The following is a 22,227-nucleotide window of genomic DNA, read 5'->3' as shown; positions in this document are numbered from 1 at the left end:
ATGATCATTGCAGTCTTCTCACGAATTGAGGATTTCCTCTTTTTAAACATTTTAACTGAAGTATAGTTGACATATATTAGTTTTGGGTGTACAACATAATGAATCAACAATTATGTATATTACATTATTGTTTACTGTAGTCCCCGTGCTGTACTTTTCATTTCTGTGACTTATTTACTTTATAACTGAAAGTTTGTACCTCTCAATCCCTTTCACCTATTTTGCCCATCTCCCCAACACAACCACCAATTTGTTCTCTGTATTCATGAGTCTCTTTCTGTTTTTTATCTGTTCATTTGTTTTGTTTTCAGTTTAACATATAGGTGAAATCATGTGCTATTTGTCTTTCTTTGTCTGATCTATTTTCACTTAGCATAATACCCTTTATGTCCATTTATGTTGTCACAAATGGCAAGATTTCATTTTTTTTTTTTAAGATTTTATCTATCTTAGAGATAGTGAGTGTGGTTGCGGGGAGGGGCAAAAGGAGAGAATCTTCAAGCAGACTCCCTGCTGAGTACTCCCTGCTGAGTACTGGGCTCAATCCCAAGAACATGACCTGAGCCAGAACTAAGGGTTGGCTGCTTAACCAGATGAGCCTCCCAGCTGCCCCAAGATTTCATTATTTTTAATTGTTGAGTAATATTCCTGTGTGTGTGTGTGTGTGTGTGTGTGTGTGTGTGTGTGTAGAGAGATAGAGACATCTTTCTATGAATCTTCCCCTCTGCCAGAAAATGTTACTTCCTGATGGTCTCAAGCAGTTCAGTTGGAGGCTTGTACCAGAACTGAATTTCAAGTAATTTCTTTCATTGCTTTACTAACCTCGTATCTATGAAATAGTAATAGTAGTCAGACCTTTCTTCTAAAATCATTTCCCTGAGACCAGCTGTAAAAATGAACAGAATTATTTTGCAAGGTCAATTATTTTGTAGGTCATATCTAAACCTAGAGAAGTCTGGGTTTTTGAAACTGTAACTTGACAGTATTTTCAAACAACCTGAAGGCTGTGTGACAAGCTACTTTTCTGTAAGAAGGAAGATGATGGTCTCTTTACATTTTGTGTGTATCTGAGTGGTTATATTCTTGTATTCTGACAGCCTATTACTAGTTCTCCACCCAAATGGATGGCTGAAATAGAACGTGATGACATTGACATGTTGAAAGGTAAGCAGTGCTGGTGACCTCTAACTTTTAACCTGACATTTATGTTCCTCTGCAAACCACCTTTCCAGTTTTCTCTCACTGTTCCCTTACAAGTGTTTGCTGCAGTGAGACTGCCTACTTAACCAAGCTGATTGATGGTTCTTTATATCTGAATGCTTATCTCTATTTTTCCATATGTATAAATCCCTTCAATTCAGGACCCACTCATAATGATTTCTTCTGCTGCTAAATTCCTGTAATTATTCCTTTAATCCTAAAAATTCCTTTAATTAACTTTTTAATTAACTTAATTAAAGGAATTAAGGAATTAAGTTAATTCCTTTAATTAACTTTTATTTTGTATAATGCTATAGTTGACAAAAGCTGTTACATAAATTTTTCCTGTTTAATTCTCATAAAGGTCATGTGCGTTAGGTATCATGATATCCAAGGTTCACAGGTTAACTTACCCTAAGATTTATTAGAAAGAGTTAAAATTTAAACTGATATTTTAAATCCAGTCTCTTACCAGTTTAACACAAGTGCCTTATTTAGAAATTACTGCTATATATGGTTGTCAGTACTATTAATTGATAATCCCTTAGTGGGTAAAGACATGTCTTTTAGTTCTTTCTATCCCATCAATTTCTCCCATAAGGAATACTATAAGTAGTGAATATTGTTGTTTGATAAATGACTTGGAACTCAGCCACAAAGTAGAAATTTAAATTAAAAAACATTAATTTTCCTTGATTTTGCTCTACTTTATTTAACTTTAACATCTTTCCAGTGATAAGATTCATGATGGTTGTAAAGTAATAGACTGAAATTAAGGTAAAAATCTGGCATTCTTGAGCTATTTAGGCAGCTGAACAGATCACAAAAGTCTACTTATGCCAGATATGGATAATGAGTGTGGCATGATAAGTGGGAGAAAATAACACCTTTATTTGACTTCAGAAGTAATTCATTGTTCCGCATGAAATGCTTAAATGCAGATCCCCTCTTCCAGCTATGGAGAAATTAAGTCTCAAGGGCATCTCAGGTTCGTTGTTGTAATGTTCCAAATGGACATTTATATAACATCCCATTAGTGTGTATTTTCTAAGGAAACTTTAAATTTTTAATAAGGGATCATACAATTATGTTCCATACGAACTGACCTGTGCCTTAAACATAAGTTCATCTGAAGCATTTTGCAACAGTAGGAAAAATTCACTGGTGTGTTTGTGTGTAAGGGGAAGAATTGGATGAGAAGAGATACGGATCCATTTTCTACTTACTAGGTAAGAATTAAGCTCGAAAATCTTTATAGCAAGGATTTCCAGCCTGAGTGGATTGTTAACTAGAGAACAATAGAAAGATATGGTTTTGAAATAAATGATTCTGTTTCAGAACTGGGGAGCCTCACCACAGCTAATTTGATGGAGAAGGTACGAGGCCTACAGAACTTGGCCTATCAGCTGGGGCTGGATGAGTGTGAGTACCCCCATCACATTTTTTCAGGGTTGCATGTTGTGTATTTCATGATGAGTGCTAGCTATAATTCTGAAAGTGTCTTTACTAGGCGTCGTGAAGGTAAGAAGTCACTGTAATCTAGAGTTCCTTTTATGATGTAGTATACTAGAATAATTTCTGAGTGTACTCAGTAACAAGTTATTTTTCTCTCTACAGTGAAAGTATATTGGAAACCCTTTCAGTTGAAAGCGATAGAATGTCAAGTCAAAGTAGCTTAAGCAAAAGAGGGACCTTATGAGTTCACATAAATCAAAATTTCAGGAGTAGAAATAACTTTGAAGGTATTTAGATGTTTGACTTTTGATGATGTCGTTGAGATGTGCTTTTGTTTTGGCTTTTGTTTTGCGTCTCAGGGCTCTTGGATTAGTCTTATTCTTTGAACTAGCACAGGGGGAGGGGGGCAAAAGGAGCTTCAGTTTATGTGTCTTTAAATCTGATAATCCCAAAATGAAGAATGTCTTGTCTGAACATTCCAAGAGAAAGGTCCTGGGGAGGACTCACACTGTACCATCTTGACTCAGATACCTATTTTAGAACCAGTACTTCAGCCAGTTAGCATGGAGAACCCTGGTGGGCCAAGCCTGGGTCCAGGATGCAGACACAGATTAGAGGGGTTAGTCTGATTCAAGCCCATGGAATGGGAGGGAGGATTGGTTCCCCAATGGAAGGGCCATATGGCAGACCAAGAACATAGTCTGCTATCACGACTAAAATTTTAAAACTTCTCATTTGTTACTGTCTGCTCTCCATTGTTTTAGTGTACATTTGTTTCATTATAGATTATATTTCTTTCTATACTGTATTCATTATAAAATTGGGAAAGGAATTGTAGCAATTCTCACTTTGTAATTGAAAGAGGAACTCATCATAAATACAGTGGTTAGAACTTTGTTGTCAGTGGGTACTTCTGACACCTTCCTGAATCCACAGTTGTGAGATGCTACAGTAGCTTGTAATTTTCTTCAAACATGCAAGTTTTGCGCTGATTAGAACAATCCCAAAAACAGTTTTATAAATTGTTTATTTATAGAGCATATAGAGTTTTTGTTCACATTGTTTATCTAAATTACTGCCGAATTCAATATTTCACTCTAAAATTTCATTTAAAACTTCAAATTTTTTTCTAATAGGCTGTCACTTTCTTAGACCTCTTTATCTTTTTTTATTTCCATCATTGTCATTAACAGTTGGCTTTCTTTTACCAAAAAAATGTTTTTTGGGCGCCGGTGGCTCATTTGGTTAAGTGACTGCCTTCGGCTCGGGTCATGATCCTGGAGTCCCGGGATTGAGTCCTACATTGGGCTCCCTGTTCAGCAGGGAGTCTGCTTCTCCCTCTGACCCTCTCCCCTCTCATGCTTCCTCTCTTACTCTCTCTCTCTCTCTCAAGGAAATAAATAAAATCTTAAAAAAAAAAGTTTTTTAATCACTTCATGAATCAAGGAGCAAGAAACAACAGACCACGGTTACTAGGTGGTCTGCTACGTTCACCCATTGTTAGCTAACTCTCCTCTGTGTAAACTGGTCATTTATTTCTTGTGATTAAAATTTATGTGTAGGCAAAATTAATACTGACCATGTATGTCATGGACTTCCAGTATTTGTAATGAAAAGGCAAATCTGTGATTATTAAATTCATGAATGCTAGGTTGGTATAATATAAAATTTGATTCTATTACTAGCTCTGGATAGTAAATGGTGTAATAATAATACTACTACTTTATCTCTCTGTGTCGATTTTTTAAATGAAATAAGTTTTATGCTCATTATACCAAGAAGGTGCTATATTGCCAAATGTGTTTATCAACAGTATTGTCTCTAGTTAGTTGTAGTTGAAATTGCCATGTTTCCTCCCATTAGTATTTCTTTTTTCGCTTTCCTACTGAGAAAGATTAAATTTTCCCCCATTTTTTATTATGGAGAATTTTAAACATATACCAAAGTAGAGAGAATAGAATAATGACCTTATGGGACCATGACCCAGCTTTAATAGTCAGCATATGAGCCAATCAGTTTCACTTATACAGCCTCCCATAATTATTTTATATATTTATTTTTAAAGATTATTTATTTGACAATTCACAAGTAGGCGGTGAAGGGGCGGTGGGTAAGCAGGCTCGCTGCCAAGCAGAGAGCCCGATGTGAGCCTCGATCCCAGGACCCTGAGATCATGGCCTGAGCTGAAGGTAGAGGCTTAACCCAGTGAGCCACCCAGGTGCCCCAAGGCAGCCCTGTTTTAAAGCAAATCTTAGGTATTATATTACCTCATCGCCCAATAACTCCATATATATTTCCAAAAGACAAGATCTGTCTTCTTCCCTCACCTTTTTAAATACAACCACAATGTCATTATTATGCCTAAATTTTTTTTTAAAGATTTTATTATTTATTTGACAGAGTGACAGAAAGTGAGGGAACACAAGCTGTGGAAGTGAGAGAGGCAGAAGTAGGTTTCCCACTGAGCAGGGAGCCTAATATGGAGCTCCATCCCAGGACACCAGGATCATGACCCCAGCCAGAGGCAGATGCTTAATGACTGAGCCACCCAGGGGCCCCATGCCTAAAAGTTTTTAACAAGCTTGTGTAATATCATCAAATAGCTAATCAGATTTCAGATTTCCCTGGTTGATTTATAATTGTCTTTATACAGTTGGTTTATTAGAATCAGGTCCTAAATAAGGTTTATACACTGTATTTGATTGATATGTCTCTTAAGTCTATCTTCATTTCTCATAGTTCCACCCCCCTTTTATTTTCCCTTGCTATTTATTGAACCTAGTTATTCTGTAGAATTTTATACATTATGGATTTTGTTGTTCACATTCTTATGGTAGTGCTTAATATGTTCATTTATCCCTTTTTATTTCCTGGTTGTTAGATCCTGTAGCTTTCACAGATACAGGTTGAGTCTATTTTTATTTTGGCTGTTTCCTGAATGGAATTGTATACATCCATCAGAAAGTACATCATGTCTGCCTCTCTCTTTGTGATATTAAAATTAATTAGTTGATGAAGGTATTGTTAGCCTGATTATTCATTATAAAATTCTCCATCAGCCTTACACAAGAGTTTTAGCAGCTTTTGGTAACTGCCTAGATCCCCTATTTTATTATAGTTTGCCAGATGGTAATATTCTAATTCTGTCATTTTTTGTTATTAGCTAGAATTTTTCTATAAAGGATTTTATCTTATCAACTATTTATTTTACCTTGAAAGCTCTTACTACAGGATAAATGAGTCTTTTTATCAGTTTTTAGAATAAAGAGTTCCCCTAAACATCAGTGAAGTTTATTTTAGTAGCTTTCCACAGAGTCAGAAACTTGGTGTGGTTTGTTTTAGTTTTTAATCCACACAATTAAAAATATTATTACCATTCAGTGTTTGTATTTCTGAAACTTAAGACATTGTAGGTGGGGATTTGCAGTCACTTAACTTGGCCACCTTAAGCACTGAACCAAAATTCTGTAACAGAAATGCTCATTTCTGACATATGAGTCCCATGAGTACAGCTAAGATCTTTCAGAATTATTTTCTGGTTCAAAATTCAGCCTTATTTCAATTTCTGTAGCAAAGCTTTGTAACTTACTGTCATTTTTCCCTTATTGCAACAAATTAACTGACATATAGAAAATAGTTTTAGCTAATAGAATTGGAAAGATTTATATTGATATGTATTGGACTTCTTGGGTACAGTCTCTCTTTGTTTTGTTGTATATAGTGTATTTGCATAAAAACAAGATCTTTTTTTTGTCCTTACAGATTATTCATCTACTCTAGGGGTTGACATTTACTTGACACCCTAATCTGGTGTTTCGATGTCTCAATCCTCTTTCCTGCATTAATTGAGAGGATGACATGGATGAAAAATAAGCAATAGGAACTGATGAATCCCCAAGGACCAGTGATCCTGTTTTCATGCAAATATCTGCACTGATAAAGATGATGGAAAGAAAAAAAATGCAAAAAATATTTGTCCTCAAAACATGATTGTTTGTCACTTCCCTAGAGCATTGTTATATGTTAGTATAGAAATAATGTGTATCTTCTAGGGCTGTTAGTAACTAGATTGTGTCTTTTGGAAAATGAACTATGCCCTTTGATTTGGTACATGATTATGTCTCAGATAACCCTTGTGGGATTTTGGAGTGCAGTAATTTTTTGTATAGGTGTTTATAGCTTGTCGTGACTGGGGTCCCTTGGCTTGATTTGAGCAGTTAACTAATATGAAATTGCCATGAAGTACATAGAAATATGGAAAATTGTAAATTGTCTTACCATATAAAGAATTTTATTTTCATTGCTTCTTTCTGAGTGCAGTGTCCTTTCTGTTTTGCTGGAACTGTTGTAGACCAGTCTCCCTGCCTTTCAACCACTCCATTCCAGGCTGTCAGTGTAATTTTTCTAAAGTATCATTTGCTTCTTTTGTCCTTTGCTCGTAAGTCATTATGAGTACTTTATTGACCATGCGATCAAATTCATATTCTAACATGGCATTCAAAATCCTCTTCACTCTGGCCCTAGCTTAATGACCGCATTTCTTCCTTACTTCTCCCCTACCAAAACACCGTGTACGGTTCACATTTGAAATACTCACTCTCCATGTTAACACTTGGCTGTCTTCCTAATTCTATCCATGCTATTCCTTTTTCTAAGAGAGCTCTCCCTGGCCTATTTCTAATATTAGAACTTCTATTCATCCTTCACTGTTTAGTCCCAGATTTACCTCTTTCATCAGCCTTTCCTTTTCATTCCTTATCTGGAAAGTGAACCCTCCTGGCCTCCCAAATTGCTCCTAGAGCAGTTCATTTGTTTCATTTGTATGGCACTTTTACCATTCTGGGAGATTTTGGTACATGTCTTATCCTTTGATTGATTGTAACTCTTTCCGGTAAAAAATCATACTTTGTTCTGTCTTTCTAATCCATAGAGTACCTGGCATGTAGAAAATGCACAAGTGTGTATTTGCTGATTGAATGAATGGTCAACTGCTCATGACTTTGGGTGAAATGATAGAATTTTTCTAATAAAATCCATTGACTTAAAACTGAAGAGGTGAAAGTTTCTGGAAATTGTTCTTTTTCTGGGTAGTTGGTGTTTTATTAATGAAAAGTAAAATTTGCAGGTCTTGTAGCGTCTGCAAGTTTTCCTCTAGTGGTTGGATGATCGACCACACATAGTAAAAATAGGGTGAAGCCTGTTGATGATGGTTTTATTTTGTCTTCTACTTGAATCTTATTCCATCATTGTTATGGCCTGGACATGATCCTGATTTAGTCTTTTCAGTCATCCATTGGTTGCTTTATTCCTAAGACCAGTGAAATTGGGGGTGCCTAGCTGGCTCAGTTGAAAGAACATGGGACTCTTGATCTCGGGGTTTAAATTTGAGGCCCATGTTGGGTGTAGAGATTACTTTAAAATCTTAAAAAAAAAAAAAAGGAAAAACCAGTGAAACTATCATTGTGAATCCTATAGAACACTGATTCTCAGCACTTTTTACCCTTTAAAAAAATGTTTTCCGTCTTGTCTCTGAGGGCTAGAAGCCACGTAGATGAGCTAATTAATGGCTATACTCAAGATTTTTTTTTTTAAAGATTGTAAATCTTTATTTGACAGAGAGAGAGAGATCACAAGTAGGCAGAGAGACAGACAGAGAGAGGGCGGGAAGCAGGCTTCCCGCTGAGCAGAGAGCCCAATGCAGGGCTTGATCCCAGGAACCCAAGATCATGACCCGAGCCGAAGGCAGAGGCTAACTCACTGAGCCACCCAGGGGCTTCTACATTCAAGATATTTTTAAATAGAATGTGAAAATTGGGGGGCGCCTGGGTGGCTCAGTGGGTTAAGCCGCTGCCTTCGGCTCAGGTCATGATCTCAGGGTTCTGGGATCGAGTCCCGCATCGGGCTCTCTGCTCAGCGGGGAGCCTGCTTCCCTCTCTCTCTCTCTGCCTGCCTCTCCGACTACTTGTGATTTCTCTCTGTCAAATAAATAAATAAAATGTTTAAAAAAAAAATGTGAAAATTGGGAAAGCAGAGGATCATGCCATTTGAAATTAAAGCTAAGCTTGGGACTCTAATGCACTTGTTCTTTTTTCTTTTTCTTAATAGCAGCTTTGTTGATATATAATTCACACACCCTACAATTCACCTACTTATAGTGTGCAGTTTGGTGACTTTTAATATATTTAGAGTTGTACAGCTATCATCACAATTGTAGAACATTTTTATCTCCCCTGAAAGAAACACTGTACTATTCCCTATCTGAAAAGTGGAAAGTACCCAAGCATTCATTCCTTATTTGCCTCCTAGGCCCACACGCCTAGGCCACTGCTAATCTGCTTTCTGTCTTCATAAATTTACCTATTCTTCTTTTTTTTTTTTTTAAGATTTTATTTATTTATTTGACAGAGAGAGACACAGCAAGAGAGGGAACACAAGCAAGGGAGTGGGAGAGGGAGAAGCAGGCTTCCCGCTGAGCAGAGAGCCCAATTTGGGGCTCGATCCCAGGACCCTGGGATCATGACCTGAGCCGAAGACAGAGGCTTAATGACTGAGCCATGCAGGCGCCCTGAATTGACCTATTCTTGACATTTCATATTAATGGAATCATACAGTATGTGGTCTTTGTGACTGTTTTTTTTTTTTTTTTTTTTGCGTGTGTGTAACATGTTTTCAATATTTACATTGTAGCATGTACTTAATTTCTTTTTATGGCCAAGTAATATTCCCTTGTATAGATATATTCACCAGTTATCCACACTGTACTTATACCCCAGGTAACGGACATTTGTATCTTTTCTATGTGGCTAGTGTGAATAATGTTGCTATAAACATTTATTTACAGGTTTTTGTTTGGTTTACCTTTCTGTTCTCTTGGGCTTTTAACTAGAAGTAGAATTCCTGGGTCATATGATAATTCTACATCTGATTCCTTTGAGGAACTGCCTTCTCTTCCATACTGGCTGCACCATTTTACATTCCCACCAACAGTGTATGAGGATTCCAGTTTCTCCGTATTCTTGCCGGTAGTTGTTCTGTTTTCAAAAAGTTATCATTCATCCTAGTGGATGTGAAGTGGTATCTCATTTTTTACATTTACATTTGACTAATAACTAATGATATTGAGCCTGTTTGTATATCTTGTTTGTTGTTGTATATCTTGTAAGTTGTATATCTTCTTTGCAGAACTGTTTGTTTAGGTCCTTTGCCCATTTTTAAATTGGATTATTTGTATATTTATTATTGAGTTTTAAGGGTTCTTTAGATAGTCTAGAAACAGGTCATTTATTATATATCTGCTTTGCAGAAGTTTTCTCCCATTTTCGTGGGTTGTCTTTTTACTTTCTTGATGATGTCCTTTGAAGCATAAAATTTTAAGTCCTATTTATCTGTTTTTGTTGTTGTTTGTATTTCGGTTTCATACCTAAGAAACCATTGCCTAATCCAGTGTCCCGAAGATTTATGCCTGTGTTTTCTTCTAAGAGTTTTATAGTTTTAGCTCTTACATTTATGTCTTTGATCCATTTTAAGTTAATTTTTGTACATGGTATAAGGTAAGGATACAAATTAATTGTTTCGTATGTGGATAGCCAGTTATTTCAAACATTATTTGTTGAAAAGACTATTATTTTCCTATTGATTGTCTTGGCATTCTTGTCAAAAATCAATTGACCGTAAATGCAAGGGTTTTTTCCTGGACTCTCAAATCTGCTTCATTGATCTGTATATCTGTCCTTAGTGGCACTACACTATTGTTTTGATTACTGTAGTTCTGTAGTAAGTTTTGAAATTGCGATGTGTGATGAGTTTTCCAACTTTTTCCATCTTTTTCAAGATTGTTTTGGCTACTCTGGGTTTCTTGAATTTCCGAAGAAATTTTAACTTGTCAATTGTTGCAAAGAAGTGAGCTGGGATTTTGGTAGAGATTGCATTGAATCTGTAGATTCAGTTTGGGGAGTATTCCCATCTTACTAATATTAAAATGATTCATGAATGTAGTATGTCTTCTGTTTACTTAGGCCTTTAATTTCTTTCAGGAACTCGTTTTGTGGTTTTCAAAGTATAAGTATTACATTTTGTTTGTTAAATCAGTTCTTTAAGTATTTTATTTTCTGATGTTATAAATGGCATTGTCTTCTTAATATCACTTTCAGTTTGTTCGTTGGTGCTTTTTTTTTGAGTTTTTATTTAAATTCCAGTTAGTTAATATACAGTATAATGTTAGTTTCAGGTGTGGAATTTAGTGGTTCATCATTTATGCACAGTACCCGGTGCTCATCACAGCTGCCTCCTTAAATCCCCATCACCTGTTTAGCCCACCTCCCCTCCAGTAACCATCAGCTGGTACTCTATAGTTAAGAGTCTGTTTCTTGATTTGCCTTTTTTCTGCCCTATGTTCATTTGTTTCTTAAGCTTATTAGTACTTTAGAGAAATGCAGTTGACCTTTGAATAAAGGGACTTGAGGTGCCAAATCTCTGCACAGCTGAAGATCTGTTTATAACTTTTGACTTCCCAAAGCTTAACTAGCCTACTTAATAGCTTACTGTTGACATGAAGCCTTACTTATGAACAGTTGATTATATTTTTATGCTATATGTAGTATATACTGTATTCTATAATAAAGTAACCAGAGAAAAGAAAATGTTAAGAAAACCATAAGGAAGGGAAAATATATTTGTAGTACTGTGTTTATCAAAAACAAATCTGCATGTAAGTGGACCTGCGTGGTTTAAACCATGCTGTTCAAGGGTCAACTCTACAATTAACTTTTGTATGTTGATCTTCTATCCTGCAACATCACTGAACCCATTTATTAGTTCTAATAGAGTTTTAGTAGGTTACTAAAGATTTTTTATATACAGCAGTGCTTGGATGGCTCAGTCAGTTAAGCGTCTGATTCTTGATACCAGTTTAGGTCTTGATCTCAGGGTTATGGGTTCAAGCCCCACGTTGGGTTCCACACTGGGCACGGAGCTTACTTAAAAAAAAAAAAAAGATTTTCTATATACAGAATCCTGTCATCTGCATATAGAGATAGTTTTACTTCTTTATTTCCAATCTGGATGCTTTTTATTTCATTGTCTTGCTTAATTGCCCTGACTAAAAATTCTAGTACAGGGTTAAATAGAAGTGGCAAAAGTGGCATCCTTGTCTTCTTCCTGACTTTAGGGAAAAAAATTAAGTGTGATGTTAGTTGTGGGTTTTTTGTAGATGTTCTTTGTGAGTCTGAGGAAATTTTACCTTTTCTGTTGAGTGTTTTTATCATGAAGAGGTATTGAATTTGATGCATTTGTTCTTGATTATGCTTTTCTTATACTACAAAATAAATTAAAATCTCAATTTATACTCATTTACTTGGTCTGGGTTGAAATTTACGTAGTAGTATAAAGAAATAGGTTAGGGGCACCTGGGTTCCCAGGGTCCTGTAATCAAGCCTGGTGTTGGACACCTTACTCAGCAGGGAGCCTGCTTCTCCCTCTCCCTCTGCCTGCTACTCTGCCTGCTTGTGCTCTCTCTCTGTGTCAAATAAATCAAATTTTTAAAAAAGAAAAGATAGACTAAACATTTACTAATGTAAATAATTTCACAATGAGCATATTACTCTCTAAGAATAGCTTTATGAAATTTAGCTTGTTTTTGATACAGGTTTTTTTTTTATTATTAATTTGTAGTATAATCCTGTATATTCTTTAGACGTTTCACTGGGACTGTTATTTGGCTAAATTTAATCACTTACATAGTTTTTAAAATCAACACTATTGTGAAAAGATTGAGATGACCCCATTCCTGCTATTTCATTCTGTCAGTGATGAAGCTGTCTGTACCAGAAACTGTTTGGTACAGTTTTCTTAGGAGGTGGTACCAAGGAAAACTTCCAAGTTAGCCTGTGGTATAGTAGATTTCTCTACCCTCCAGGCATATAATTTTTTGGAAAAAAAAAAAAAAGACCATTTATATCTAGAAATTATTTCCCATCTAGATAAAATTCTAAAGAACAGATAACTCTGGTCTTTAGATTTTTTATTTTAATTTATGAAGGAAGAGGAGAAGAGAAAATGTGGGACTCTTAAAGCCTCGATATTCTTCTCTGTGGCCTGATAGCAGAGATATTTGTCTGGCTTACTTTATAAGGCCTGTTCAGTCTCTATAATAGGAGTTAAATTAACTGCCTTTGATTGATTGAGGAGGAAAATCGTGTATCCTTTAACCTCTAGATGGCAGCATGAGTCTTATTGTACTACCAGCTTTGCTTCTGCCCTCTCTCTTCAACTGGGTTTCTGATTTAGGTCAGACATTCTTGTGACTTTACCAGACTATTTACCTAATTTGCTTGATTTTTTAGATTTCTGTTTTTCCTTTTCATCTCCCCAGTTTTTAAAACCCTTTTCAAAGCAATATGTATTTCTGATGCTCAGAGTCCTTTAATTTCTTTATTGTCAGAAGTAACATTTTGCTTTTGATTAAAGAGATTGGTAGAAAAGATTCTAAAAATGTGGTAGTTTAATTCAATAGTTGCTGTATGTGGGTATAAGCCCCCTCAGAATGGGCTCAGTTCTCACCTCAGCCTACCTTGTTCTGTCCTTTCATTCTGCAGGTTACTGTGTGAGATCAGACACTGCTGTATTAAGTTAAGGCAGGAATGTTGGCTAAAATTGATGAAAGAAACTTGAACTCATTAGTCGTTCTTCAAGAAGAATCTAATTGTTTTAAAATAAAACTTGCAAATATTTAGCCATTTTGAGTGATGAGATAAAGGAAAAGAAAGACATATTCAGTTCAGCAACTGTTTGAGTGCTGACCTCCTGCAAGGCTCTGCAGAGGATATGAAGATGAATAAGAAATAATTACTGCCTTGTGCAGATTAAAATTTAGTAGGAAAGGGAGATAAGACAATTAAGTAAATGATTCTTAATAGAAGGTAGAGGAGATAAGCTCCATAAGAGTACAAGGACCTGTGGGGGAGGGAAGAAGAGGGTAATTACATTAGATTACTATAGGAATGGCAGGTATGTGCCATTTTGTATACCAACATGGATTGATTAGTTAGGATTGTCTAGGGCCATTGAATTGAGGATTTTGAGAAGGATCCTGGATTCAGAGAAGGCAGTCAGTGTTACCCGCTATGGGCAAGAGGAAGGGGTGTGGTAGTATTTGCTCTTTCTGGATCATTGAAAATAGACCTTAAAGAACACATAGGAGCGTGTTAGGTGGGAGTGGGAAGGCACCATATTCCAGGTGGAGTGAATATTCAGAGCAGAACAGAGTTGGAAGGGATAGCGGTGCTCAAGGAGTGGTGGGAGTGATCACGAATCTGGTTCTTAAGGAGCCCAGGTGACATCCAGGTCATAAGAACTAAGACAAGGAAGGAGACAGGGACAGGACTAAGGAGAGCCTTGAATTCTACGAAGTAAGGAGTTAGGCTTAAAGGTAATGGAGGCAAGTGAAATCGTTTTTTAGAGGCATCTGGGCAGTTCAGTTAATTAAGCCTCTGCCTTTGACTCCGGTCATGATCTCGGGGTCCTGGGATCGAATCCCATATCAGGGCTCCCTGCTCAGCAGGGAGTCTGCTTCTCCCTCTCCCTCTGCTCCTCCACCCTACTCACGTCTCTCTGTCTCTGTCTCTGTCTCTCTCTCACTCAAATAAATAAATGAACTCTTTAAAAAAATATAAGGTATTTTAATGGCTCTAACATTATCTATGTGTTCACTATAGATGGTTTATAGAGACACTTACTTTAAGAGACTTTACCGTAAATCTGTTACTGTAAAGATAAAGTAAAAACTGTATAGCCTTACCACTAAGAAACAACATTGAATGTGTTTTTTGCCGCACTCTTTTCCCTTTGTGTATGGATGTTGTGTTTACGTTTCTGCTTGTGTCCCTACATATGCACAAACATGCTTTTTAACATAACCGAGACTATAGTATATATATACATAGTTTTAGCCTGGGCATTTTTTTCATTTATCTATCTTAAGCCCTTTTCTGTGTCACTAAAAATTCTACCATTGAAGATTTCTGAGTAGGGAAGTCACACCATTAGCAGGCATTTCTGAGTAGGGAAGTCACACCATTAGCAGGTGCATAGGATAGAATGGAATGGTAGAGCCAGGAGGCTGGAAGCCATTATGGGAGTCCAGCAAGAAGAGGTGAGGGATTGAATGAATGGCGGCAGTGAGAATGGGAGGAGGTGCACTGACAGTAGATGTTTCAGCTCTATCACTTCCAGAACTAGGTAACTGTCTGGATGGATCTTAGGGGGTAAGCTGAAATTAGAGTCTAGCATGATGTTTTGAGCCTGACTAATTACAGGGACTTCAGAAGAAGGAGAGAGATCCAGTTACAGAAAAACATCACCAAACTCTCCTATATGTTTCTTAGGAGACAGGCTCCTTAATTTCTTTTAGAAATAAGTAAAAGCCATTTGCATAGGTGGTTATTATTAATAGAGTGACAGCAGTGCTCTTGTCTAGTTTGGGCAACAGGTAATGTTTTGGGTAGATATTTTTCCTTCAGGAAAATAAACACGTGAAACAAGATATCCATAACTTCAGAAACGGGTTTGTGTAGTCCCTTTACAGTACTCTTTGGCAGATCATCAGGCCTCTCAGTTGAATAAATTACTTTTATATAGTTTTCTTCCATAGTAGTGATATTTTATTCACTTAGCCTCCCTATTGCAATTCAGGAACTTGGTGTGGCCTTTATATAGAGTTGACGTCCAAATCTGTTAACTGGAAAACAATTTCAGAAGTACAGATTTGAGATGATGTGGTAACTACATTTATGTGGTAGCACTGTATAATGTTTAGAATTGTCAGATCACCATGTTGTATGTACCTCTGCAACTATTGTAACATTGTATGTCAACCATACTTCAAAAATAAATGTTTAAGATAATGGTAATTGGCCCCAAATATTTGATGTGGATACATCTGTTAGTCAACAGTTCTATTTGTATTATATCAGCAACAGGGTCGGGTCCTCCCAGAAGTGAAGACAGCATTTTACAAGTAGCTGGAGGTTTGTAAGATCTCTGACAGAGAGGAAATCCACTGCCCAACCGTCTTCTAGAAGGGCACTTCCTACCCCTGCACCCTTGTGAACACAAAGTATTATAATTTTAAAGTCATTGCTAACTTGGTAGGCAAAATATTAATATCTTTAGTGTTTGTTCCTTGTGAGGATGAACTTTTTTCTTAATGTTTCTTGATTATATCTGTTGACAGGGAAGTTCAAGAAGGTATAAATTTAAATTATTTTAACCTGAATAATAAAGCCAGGGAACTTGATGCAAAAGCACCTAAAGACCGTGTTGTCATCTGCACTTCTCAAATACCAGATGAAATTTAGCTTTTGTTTTCTTTGTTTCAGACACTGCTGTACCGTTCTGTCATAGTCATTAGCATGGCATCCTGCTTAGGTAGTAATTCAGTATAAAATCTAGAAATCCCACTTCAAAGGGATCAGGGTTATTCCTCATAATTAGAAATTGTCAGTTTAGCCTTAAGTATTTTGTTTTTCAAAATGTATTATGATAATGGGAAATAAAACATGCCATTATTTCTCATTTTTCCCTTGGTTAACAAATTAGGATACACAAAGCCTCAAATTACCTTTAAGGCTTATAAGCACTCATATATTTTGTCCATTAGTCAAGTTGTCTCATAAACCCAATGTTGCCTCTGAAATGGCTTTTTACACAAAGAGGATTTTACCATAAAATGCTTGGTGGTATTCTATTCTCTTCTGGTTTGGGGTGGGGGTTTGGGCAGGCAAGGATAGAGGAAAGCAAGCAGGGCATACATTAATTTGGGTGGGGTTGGTTTTAAAGTAACATTCTGTTTCATTGTACAGCATGTATAGGGAAATGTACATAGTGAAACAATTTAAAGTCTAACATTGGGGGCATAATCAAGTGAATTACAGTAGACAATGTGACCATTAAAAATGTTAAAACATTAAAGAGAATTTAATTACAGAAAACTCATTATATGTAAGGATAATTGCAAGTGAAAAAGTCATAATGCGAACACAAAATCAAGTTTTTTTTCCTCCTTTTTCTTTCTGGTTTTGTTTTGTTTTGAGGGCGTGGACATAGACAAGTGATAGAAAAGAAATACACCAATATGTTTTTGGTTTGTTTTTCTGCCCTAGAGGAAGAGACATTTTTTTCTGCCCTCTAAGCACCAGAAATGCACAAATATGTTTTATTGCCTATTTCAAGTGATCTTTTTGTTGTCATTTAAAATTTTTTGAATTTTCCTTATTACCCACAATGAGCACATTCTATTCTGTTGAGTAGAAAAAGTAAAGAAATAGAGGAAAATTGTATACCATCTAGAAACAAAATTATAGTTACTTGAAAGATCTACCTCCTAATTTTTCTGTGCAGTTAAAATTGTAAACTCTTTTATGGACTGTTCCTAAATAAAAATGACTAGATCCATTAACAACAATTGATTAAGCAAGTGATGAATAGCGAGGGGAAAGTTGTGATACTTCAGTTCCCATCCTTAGCACGTTCTTCCAGAAGTAGAAATTTGGGAATAAAGTGGTAACCTGTTGGGTCAAGGGCAAGAGATGGCTTAGTTGGCGAAGGAGCTGTCTTTTCATGAGCAAACATTGGCCAAGATTTTGTCCAGCTTAATGCTTTCGGCTTTTCTCTCCTGTAGATGGAGAACAATACTCAGTATTAACTGCTCAGTAGGAGCAAAGAACTATTTGAATGTGTATCAGTCCTAAACGAAATTGCAGGTCTTTGGTTGAGAAGTAAGATGAGACCTCAGATTCAGGATATGAAAATATTCCACTGTGACATCATTTTTTGTTCTTTAATCAATTTTTTAACATGGAAGTAAAATATACATAAAGAAGAGTACACAAATTACAGCTTAATGAATTTTCAGAAAATTCGTTCTTTCCCATGACCGCGACCCAGACCAGATGAGGTATAGAACCTTTGCAAAGGTTCTTCCAGTGATTACCTGCCCCTTTCCCAAAGGCAAGCACTATTGTGACATGGTATCATGAAAGAATTTAGTTTGTTTTTGAACTCTATGTAAATGGATTCACAAGTTACATACTGTTTTGTGTCTGGCCTCATTTGTTTAACTTTTTTTTTTTTTAAATATTTGACAGGGGGAGAGAGAGACACAGTGAGAGAGGAATCACAAGCAGAGGGAGTGGGAAAGGAAGAAGCAGGCTTCACCACTTAGCAGGAAGCCTGATACGGGACTCGATCCCAGGATCCCGCAGATCATGACCCGAACCGAAGGCAGACGCTTAACAGCTGAGCTATCCTCCTCAACATTTTTTTTTTTTTAAAGATTTTATTTATTTATTTGACAGACAGAGATCACAAGTAGGAGAGAGGCAGACAGAGAGAGAGGAGGAAGCAGGCTCCCCGCTGAGCAGAGAGCCCATTTCGAGGCTCCCTTCCAGGACCCTAGGATCATGACCTGAGCTGAAGGCAGAGGCTTTAACCCACTGAGCCACCCGGGTGCCCCATCAACATTTTTGAGTATGATATCCACCCATTGTGTTTAGTAGTCATTTGTTTATTTTCATCACTGTGTAGTATACCGTTAGAAGAACATAACAGTTTTTCATTCTGCCCATTATGAACATTTGAATTGTTTCTAGCTTTTGGTAATTATAAATAAATACTCTGAGCATTCGTGACACGTCTTTTTCTGGTATATGCTTTTTTGTTGTATATATAACTAGGAGTAGAATTGCTGGGTTATGGGTATATATATGTTTAGTTTTTTTTTTTTTTAAAGATTTTATTTATTTATTTGACAGACAGAGATCACAAGTAGGCAGAGAAGCAGGCAGAGAGAGAGGAAGCAGGCTTCCCGCTGAGCAAAGAGCCTGATGTGGGGCTTGATCCCAGGACCTTGAGATCATGACCTGAGCTGAAGGCAGAGGCTTAACCCACTGAGCCACCCAGGTGCCCCTATATGTTTAGTTTTAATAGATACTACTTCCAAACAGTTTTCCAAAGTGGTTCTACCAGTTTACAAACACTTTGGCAATCTCACTTGCTCCAGGTCCTTCCTAACAGACATATTCTCAGCTTTTAAATTTTAACCATTGTAAAATAAATAAACAAGTTAATTAATTAATTCTAACTATTTTAATAGACTGGTATCTCAGTGTAGTTTTAATTTCCATTTTCCTGACGACTAATCAGGTTGAGCACCTTTTAATATGTTCATTGGCCATTTGGATAACATCTTTTGCGAAGTGTGTTTATCATATCTCTTGCCCATCTTTAAAAGTTGGATTGTCAATTTTTAAAAAATTGATTTGTAAGTATTGTTAACATTATCCAGATATGCATTCTTTGTCAGTTATAAAAATTGCAAATATCTTATGCCTCTCTATGGCTTGCCTTTTGATTTTTCTTCTTTTTTTTTTTTCTTTTAAAGATTTTATTTATTTGACAGACAGAGATCACAAGTAGGCAGAGAGGCAGACAGAGAGAGAGAGAGAGAGAGGGAAGGAAGCAGGCTCGCTGCTGAGCAGAGAGCCCGCCGACATGGGACTCGATCCCAGGACCCTGAGATCATGACCTGAGCCAAAGGCAGAGGCTTTAACCCACTGAACCATGCAGGTGCCCCCGCCTTTTGATTTTTCTTAATGGTATATGTTAATGAACCAAAATTTGTTTTTTTTCTCCGAACTTTACATTTTGTCAAGTTTCAAATCTCTTTAAAATGCTTCAAGAATAGGGGCATGTTGGGCGCCTGGGTGGCTCAGTGGGTTAAGCCGCTGCCTTCGGCTCAGGTCATGATCTCAGGGTCCTGGGATCGAGTCCCGCATCGGGCTCTCTGCTCAGCAGGGAGCCTGCTTCCTCCTCTCTCTCTCTGCCTACTTGTGATCTCTCTCTCTGTCGAATAAATAAATAAAATCTTAAAAAAAAAAAAAAAAAAAAAACAAAAGAATAGGGGCATGTGGGTGGCTCAGTTGGTTAAGCATCTGCTTTCAGCTTAGGTCATGATACCAAGGTCCTGGGATTGAGCCCTGCGCTGGCCACCCTGCTCAGCAGGGAGTTCTGCTTCTCCCTCTGCCTGCCATTCTGCCTACTTGTGCTCTCTTATGTATGCTTTCTCTCTCTCTCTCTCAGAAATAAATAGGTTTCAAGAATAGTACAATACTTATATAGCCTTCACCGGTTCACCAGTTGTTAACATTTGTCACATTTGCTTTATCTTTCCACATATATTTTATTATTTTATTCTTTAACAATTTGAGAGCTAGCTGCAGAAACCATGACACTTTATAAGTACTTTAACATTATTTTTAAAGAATGAGGACATTCTCCTACATATCTACAATATAATTTTAGTGCAGTCAAGAAATTTAACGTGATCCAATCCTCTGACATGCAATCCATATTGTGTATGTGACATACAATCCAGATTTCTCCAATTTTTAAAAAAGATTTTGTTTATTTATTTGAGAGAGAGAGAATGAGAGGAGGGAGGTCAGTGGGAGACAGACTCCCTGCTGAGCAGAAGGCCCCATGTGGGGTTCCATCCCGGGGCTCCAGGATCATGATCTGAGCCGAAGGCAGTCGCTTAACCAGCTGAGCCACCCAGGTGCCCCAGATTGCTCCAATTTAAACAGAAGTTTTGAATTTTAGTGTAGTTCATTTTAGCAGTATTTTTCCTTTTTTGTTAATGCCACACCTCTCATTTTAGTTTGGGTTATGATAATGTCAAAGCTTTAGTATCTTAGAACTAAGTATTAAATTACTTGATATGTGACTTGGGCTGGTTGAATTCTTTCCTTCCCCCACTTCTCCCTCATGGGGATATCGGAATATCATTATTGGTTACATAATAGAAAAAATTCACACAAAGTGAGACCGTGTTTTCCGCAACTCACTGGTTTCCTGATTTGATGTGTAAGTTTTCTGACAACCTTATTGAGTGATGCATTTTTTTTTTTAAGATTTTATTTATTTATTTGACAGAGAGAGATCACAAGCAGGCAGAGAGGCAGGCAGAGAGAGAGGAGGAAGCAGGCTCCCCGCTGAGCAGAGAGCCCGATGCGGGGCTTGATCCCAGGACCCTGGGATCATGACCTGAGCCGAAGGCAGCGGCTTAACCCACTGAGCCACCCAGGCACCCCTGAGTGATGCATTTTTAAATGTGTTATCATTTGTCATGTGAAAATCCTTAGAAAACCACTTCCCTTGAAAAACCAAAGCTTTTTTAACTGTTTGTTGACTAATTTGGGCACCATATGACAAAGATCTTGCATAATGAACTAATAGCTGAGTTGATGCATATAATTATTTTAGAATTGGAAAGGAAAGAATAAGGAAGATTTTAGTCTCACATTAGTAATTAAAACTTGCATCACTTTACTATAAAAGCAGAAGACATCTTTTTGAATGTGTATGGAAACCATTATGGCTAGTAGCATAAGAAATACAGAGTACATTTGTAAAGCAATGGAGAATTTTAAGAATAAAGTTGTTTGGGTGGGATGTGAAAACCATAGGGAATTATAGTCGAGCCATTGATTTCAATTGGATTATTAATGTCTTATTTAAGTGCTGTGCTTATAGACCTTACAGTTTGACCCTGAGTGGGAAATCAACCCTGTGCAGTGAATTATTTTTAGAAACAGTTGAGCCTACTAGATAGGTTTCTTTTGGGAAATAGTTTTAAACATTAAAAAAGAAAAAGCAACTTCATGGGGATTGGAACTACATATTGTGCAAATGAATCCATGTCAAATTCCCCAGTCAACTAGAAAGAAAAGCCAGCGTGAAAAAGGAAATGCATTGCTGTAAAGATGCCTGAGGAGAAAGAGCTGGTTGGGCATCTTTGTCGTGACGGTTTAGGAAATCACTGAAGCACTGTACACAATCTTTAGTGGCTTACTGTCCAGCATAGTTTTTCTTTTCCAATTCATAGACCTTTTGTAGAAATGAATACACTGTAGCTAACGTAAAAACGTGTGAGCAATGACTTTAAGTCCCTTGTTTTATGGTTCCAAACATGTCCCCTCAGAGAGTAGTATGATCATTGGCCTCCCTGTGGACATTTTGTGAGGTTTGGGGGTGGTGGTTTTGTATGTGTGTGTTTTGTTTGTTTGTTTGTTTGTTTTAAAGATTTTATTTATTTATTTGACAGATCACAAGTAGGCAGAGAGGCAGGCAGAGAGAGAGGAGGAAGTAGGCTCCCTGCTGAGCAGACAGCCCGATGCAAGGCTGGATCCCAGGACCCTGGGACCATGACCTGAGCCTAAGGCAGAGGCTTTAACCCACTGAGCCACCCAGGCACCCCGTGTGTGTGTTTTTTTTAAAGATCTTATTCATTTATTTAAGAGCGAGAACATGCATCAATTGGGAGGAGAGGGAGAAGCAGACTCCCTGCTGAGCAGGGAGCCCAACTTGGGGCTAGATCCCAGAACTTTGCAATCATGACCTGAGCTGAAGGCAGATGCTTAGCCAGCTGAGCTCCCAGGTGCCCTGTGAGGTTTGCTTTAAAAAAGAAATTCTTAAGAAATGAGATTCAGGGAATTATAACTGTATTTGATAGGTTGAAAA

General features: G+C 37.1%; 1 protein-coding gene across 10 annotated transcripts in view; it reads left to right on the top strand.

Annotated features, from left to right (window-relative positions):
• Window positions 1-22,227, top strand: part of LIN52 (lin-52 DREAM MuvB core complex component) — a 142,604-nt gene that overhangs the window by 11,633 nt on the left and 108,744 nt on the right. For 7 of the 10 annotated variants that reach the window (XM_032344948.1, XM_032344947.1, XM_032344950.1 and 4 more), the window contains 2 exons: window positions 1,098-1,164; window positions 2,539-2,622. In XM_032344948.1, the coding sequence (XP_032200839.1) occupies window positions 1,098-1,164; window positions 2,539-2,622 (151 nt within the window). Of the gene's footprint in view, window positions 1-1,097; window positions 1,165-2,538; window positions 2,623-6,417; window positions 8,049-19,141; window positions 19,155-22,227 lie in introns of those variants that run through there. The other 3 variants (XM_032344956.1, XM_032344954.1, XM_032344957.1) reach the window with 3 other exon arrangements.

Source organism: Mustela erminea, chromosome 5, assembly GCF_009829155.1.
Source record: "Mustela erminea isolate mMusErm1 chromosome 5, mMusErm1.Pri, whole genome shotgun sequence".
Taxonomy (NCBI): Eukaryota; Metazoa; Chordata; class Mammalia; order Carnivora; family Mustelidae; genus Mustela; species Mustela erminea.
Note: the sequence above shows the minus strand (reverse complement) of the source record. Positions and strands in the feature narration are given on the sequence as shown.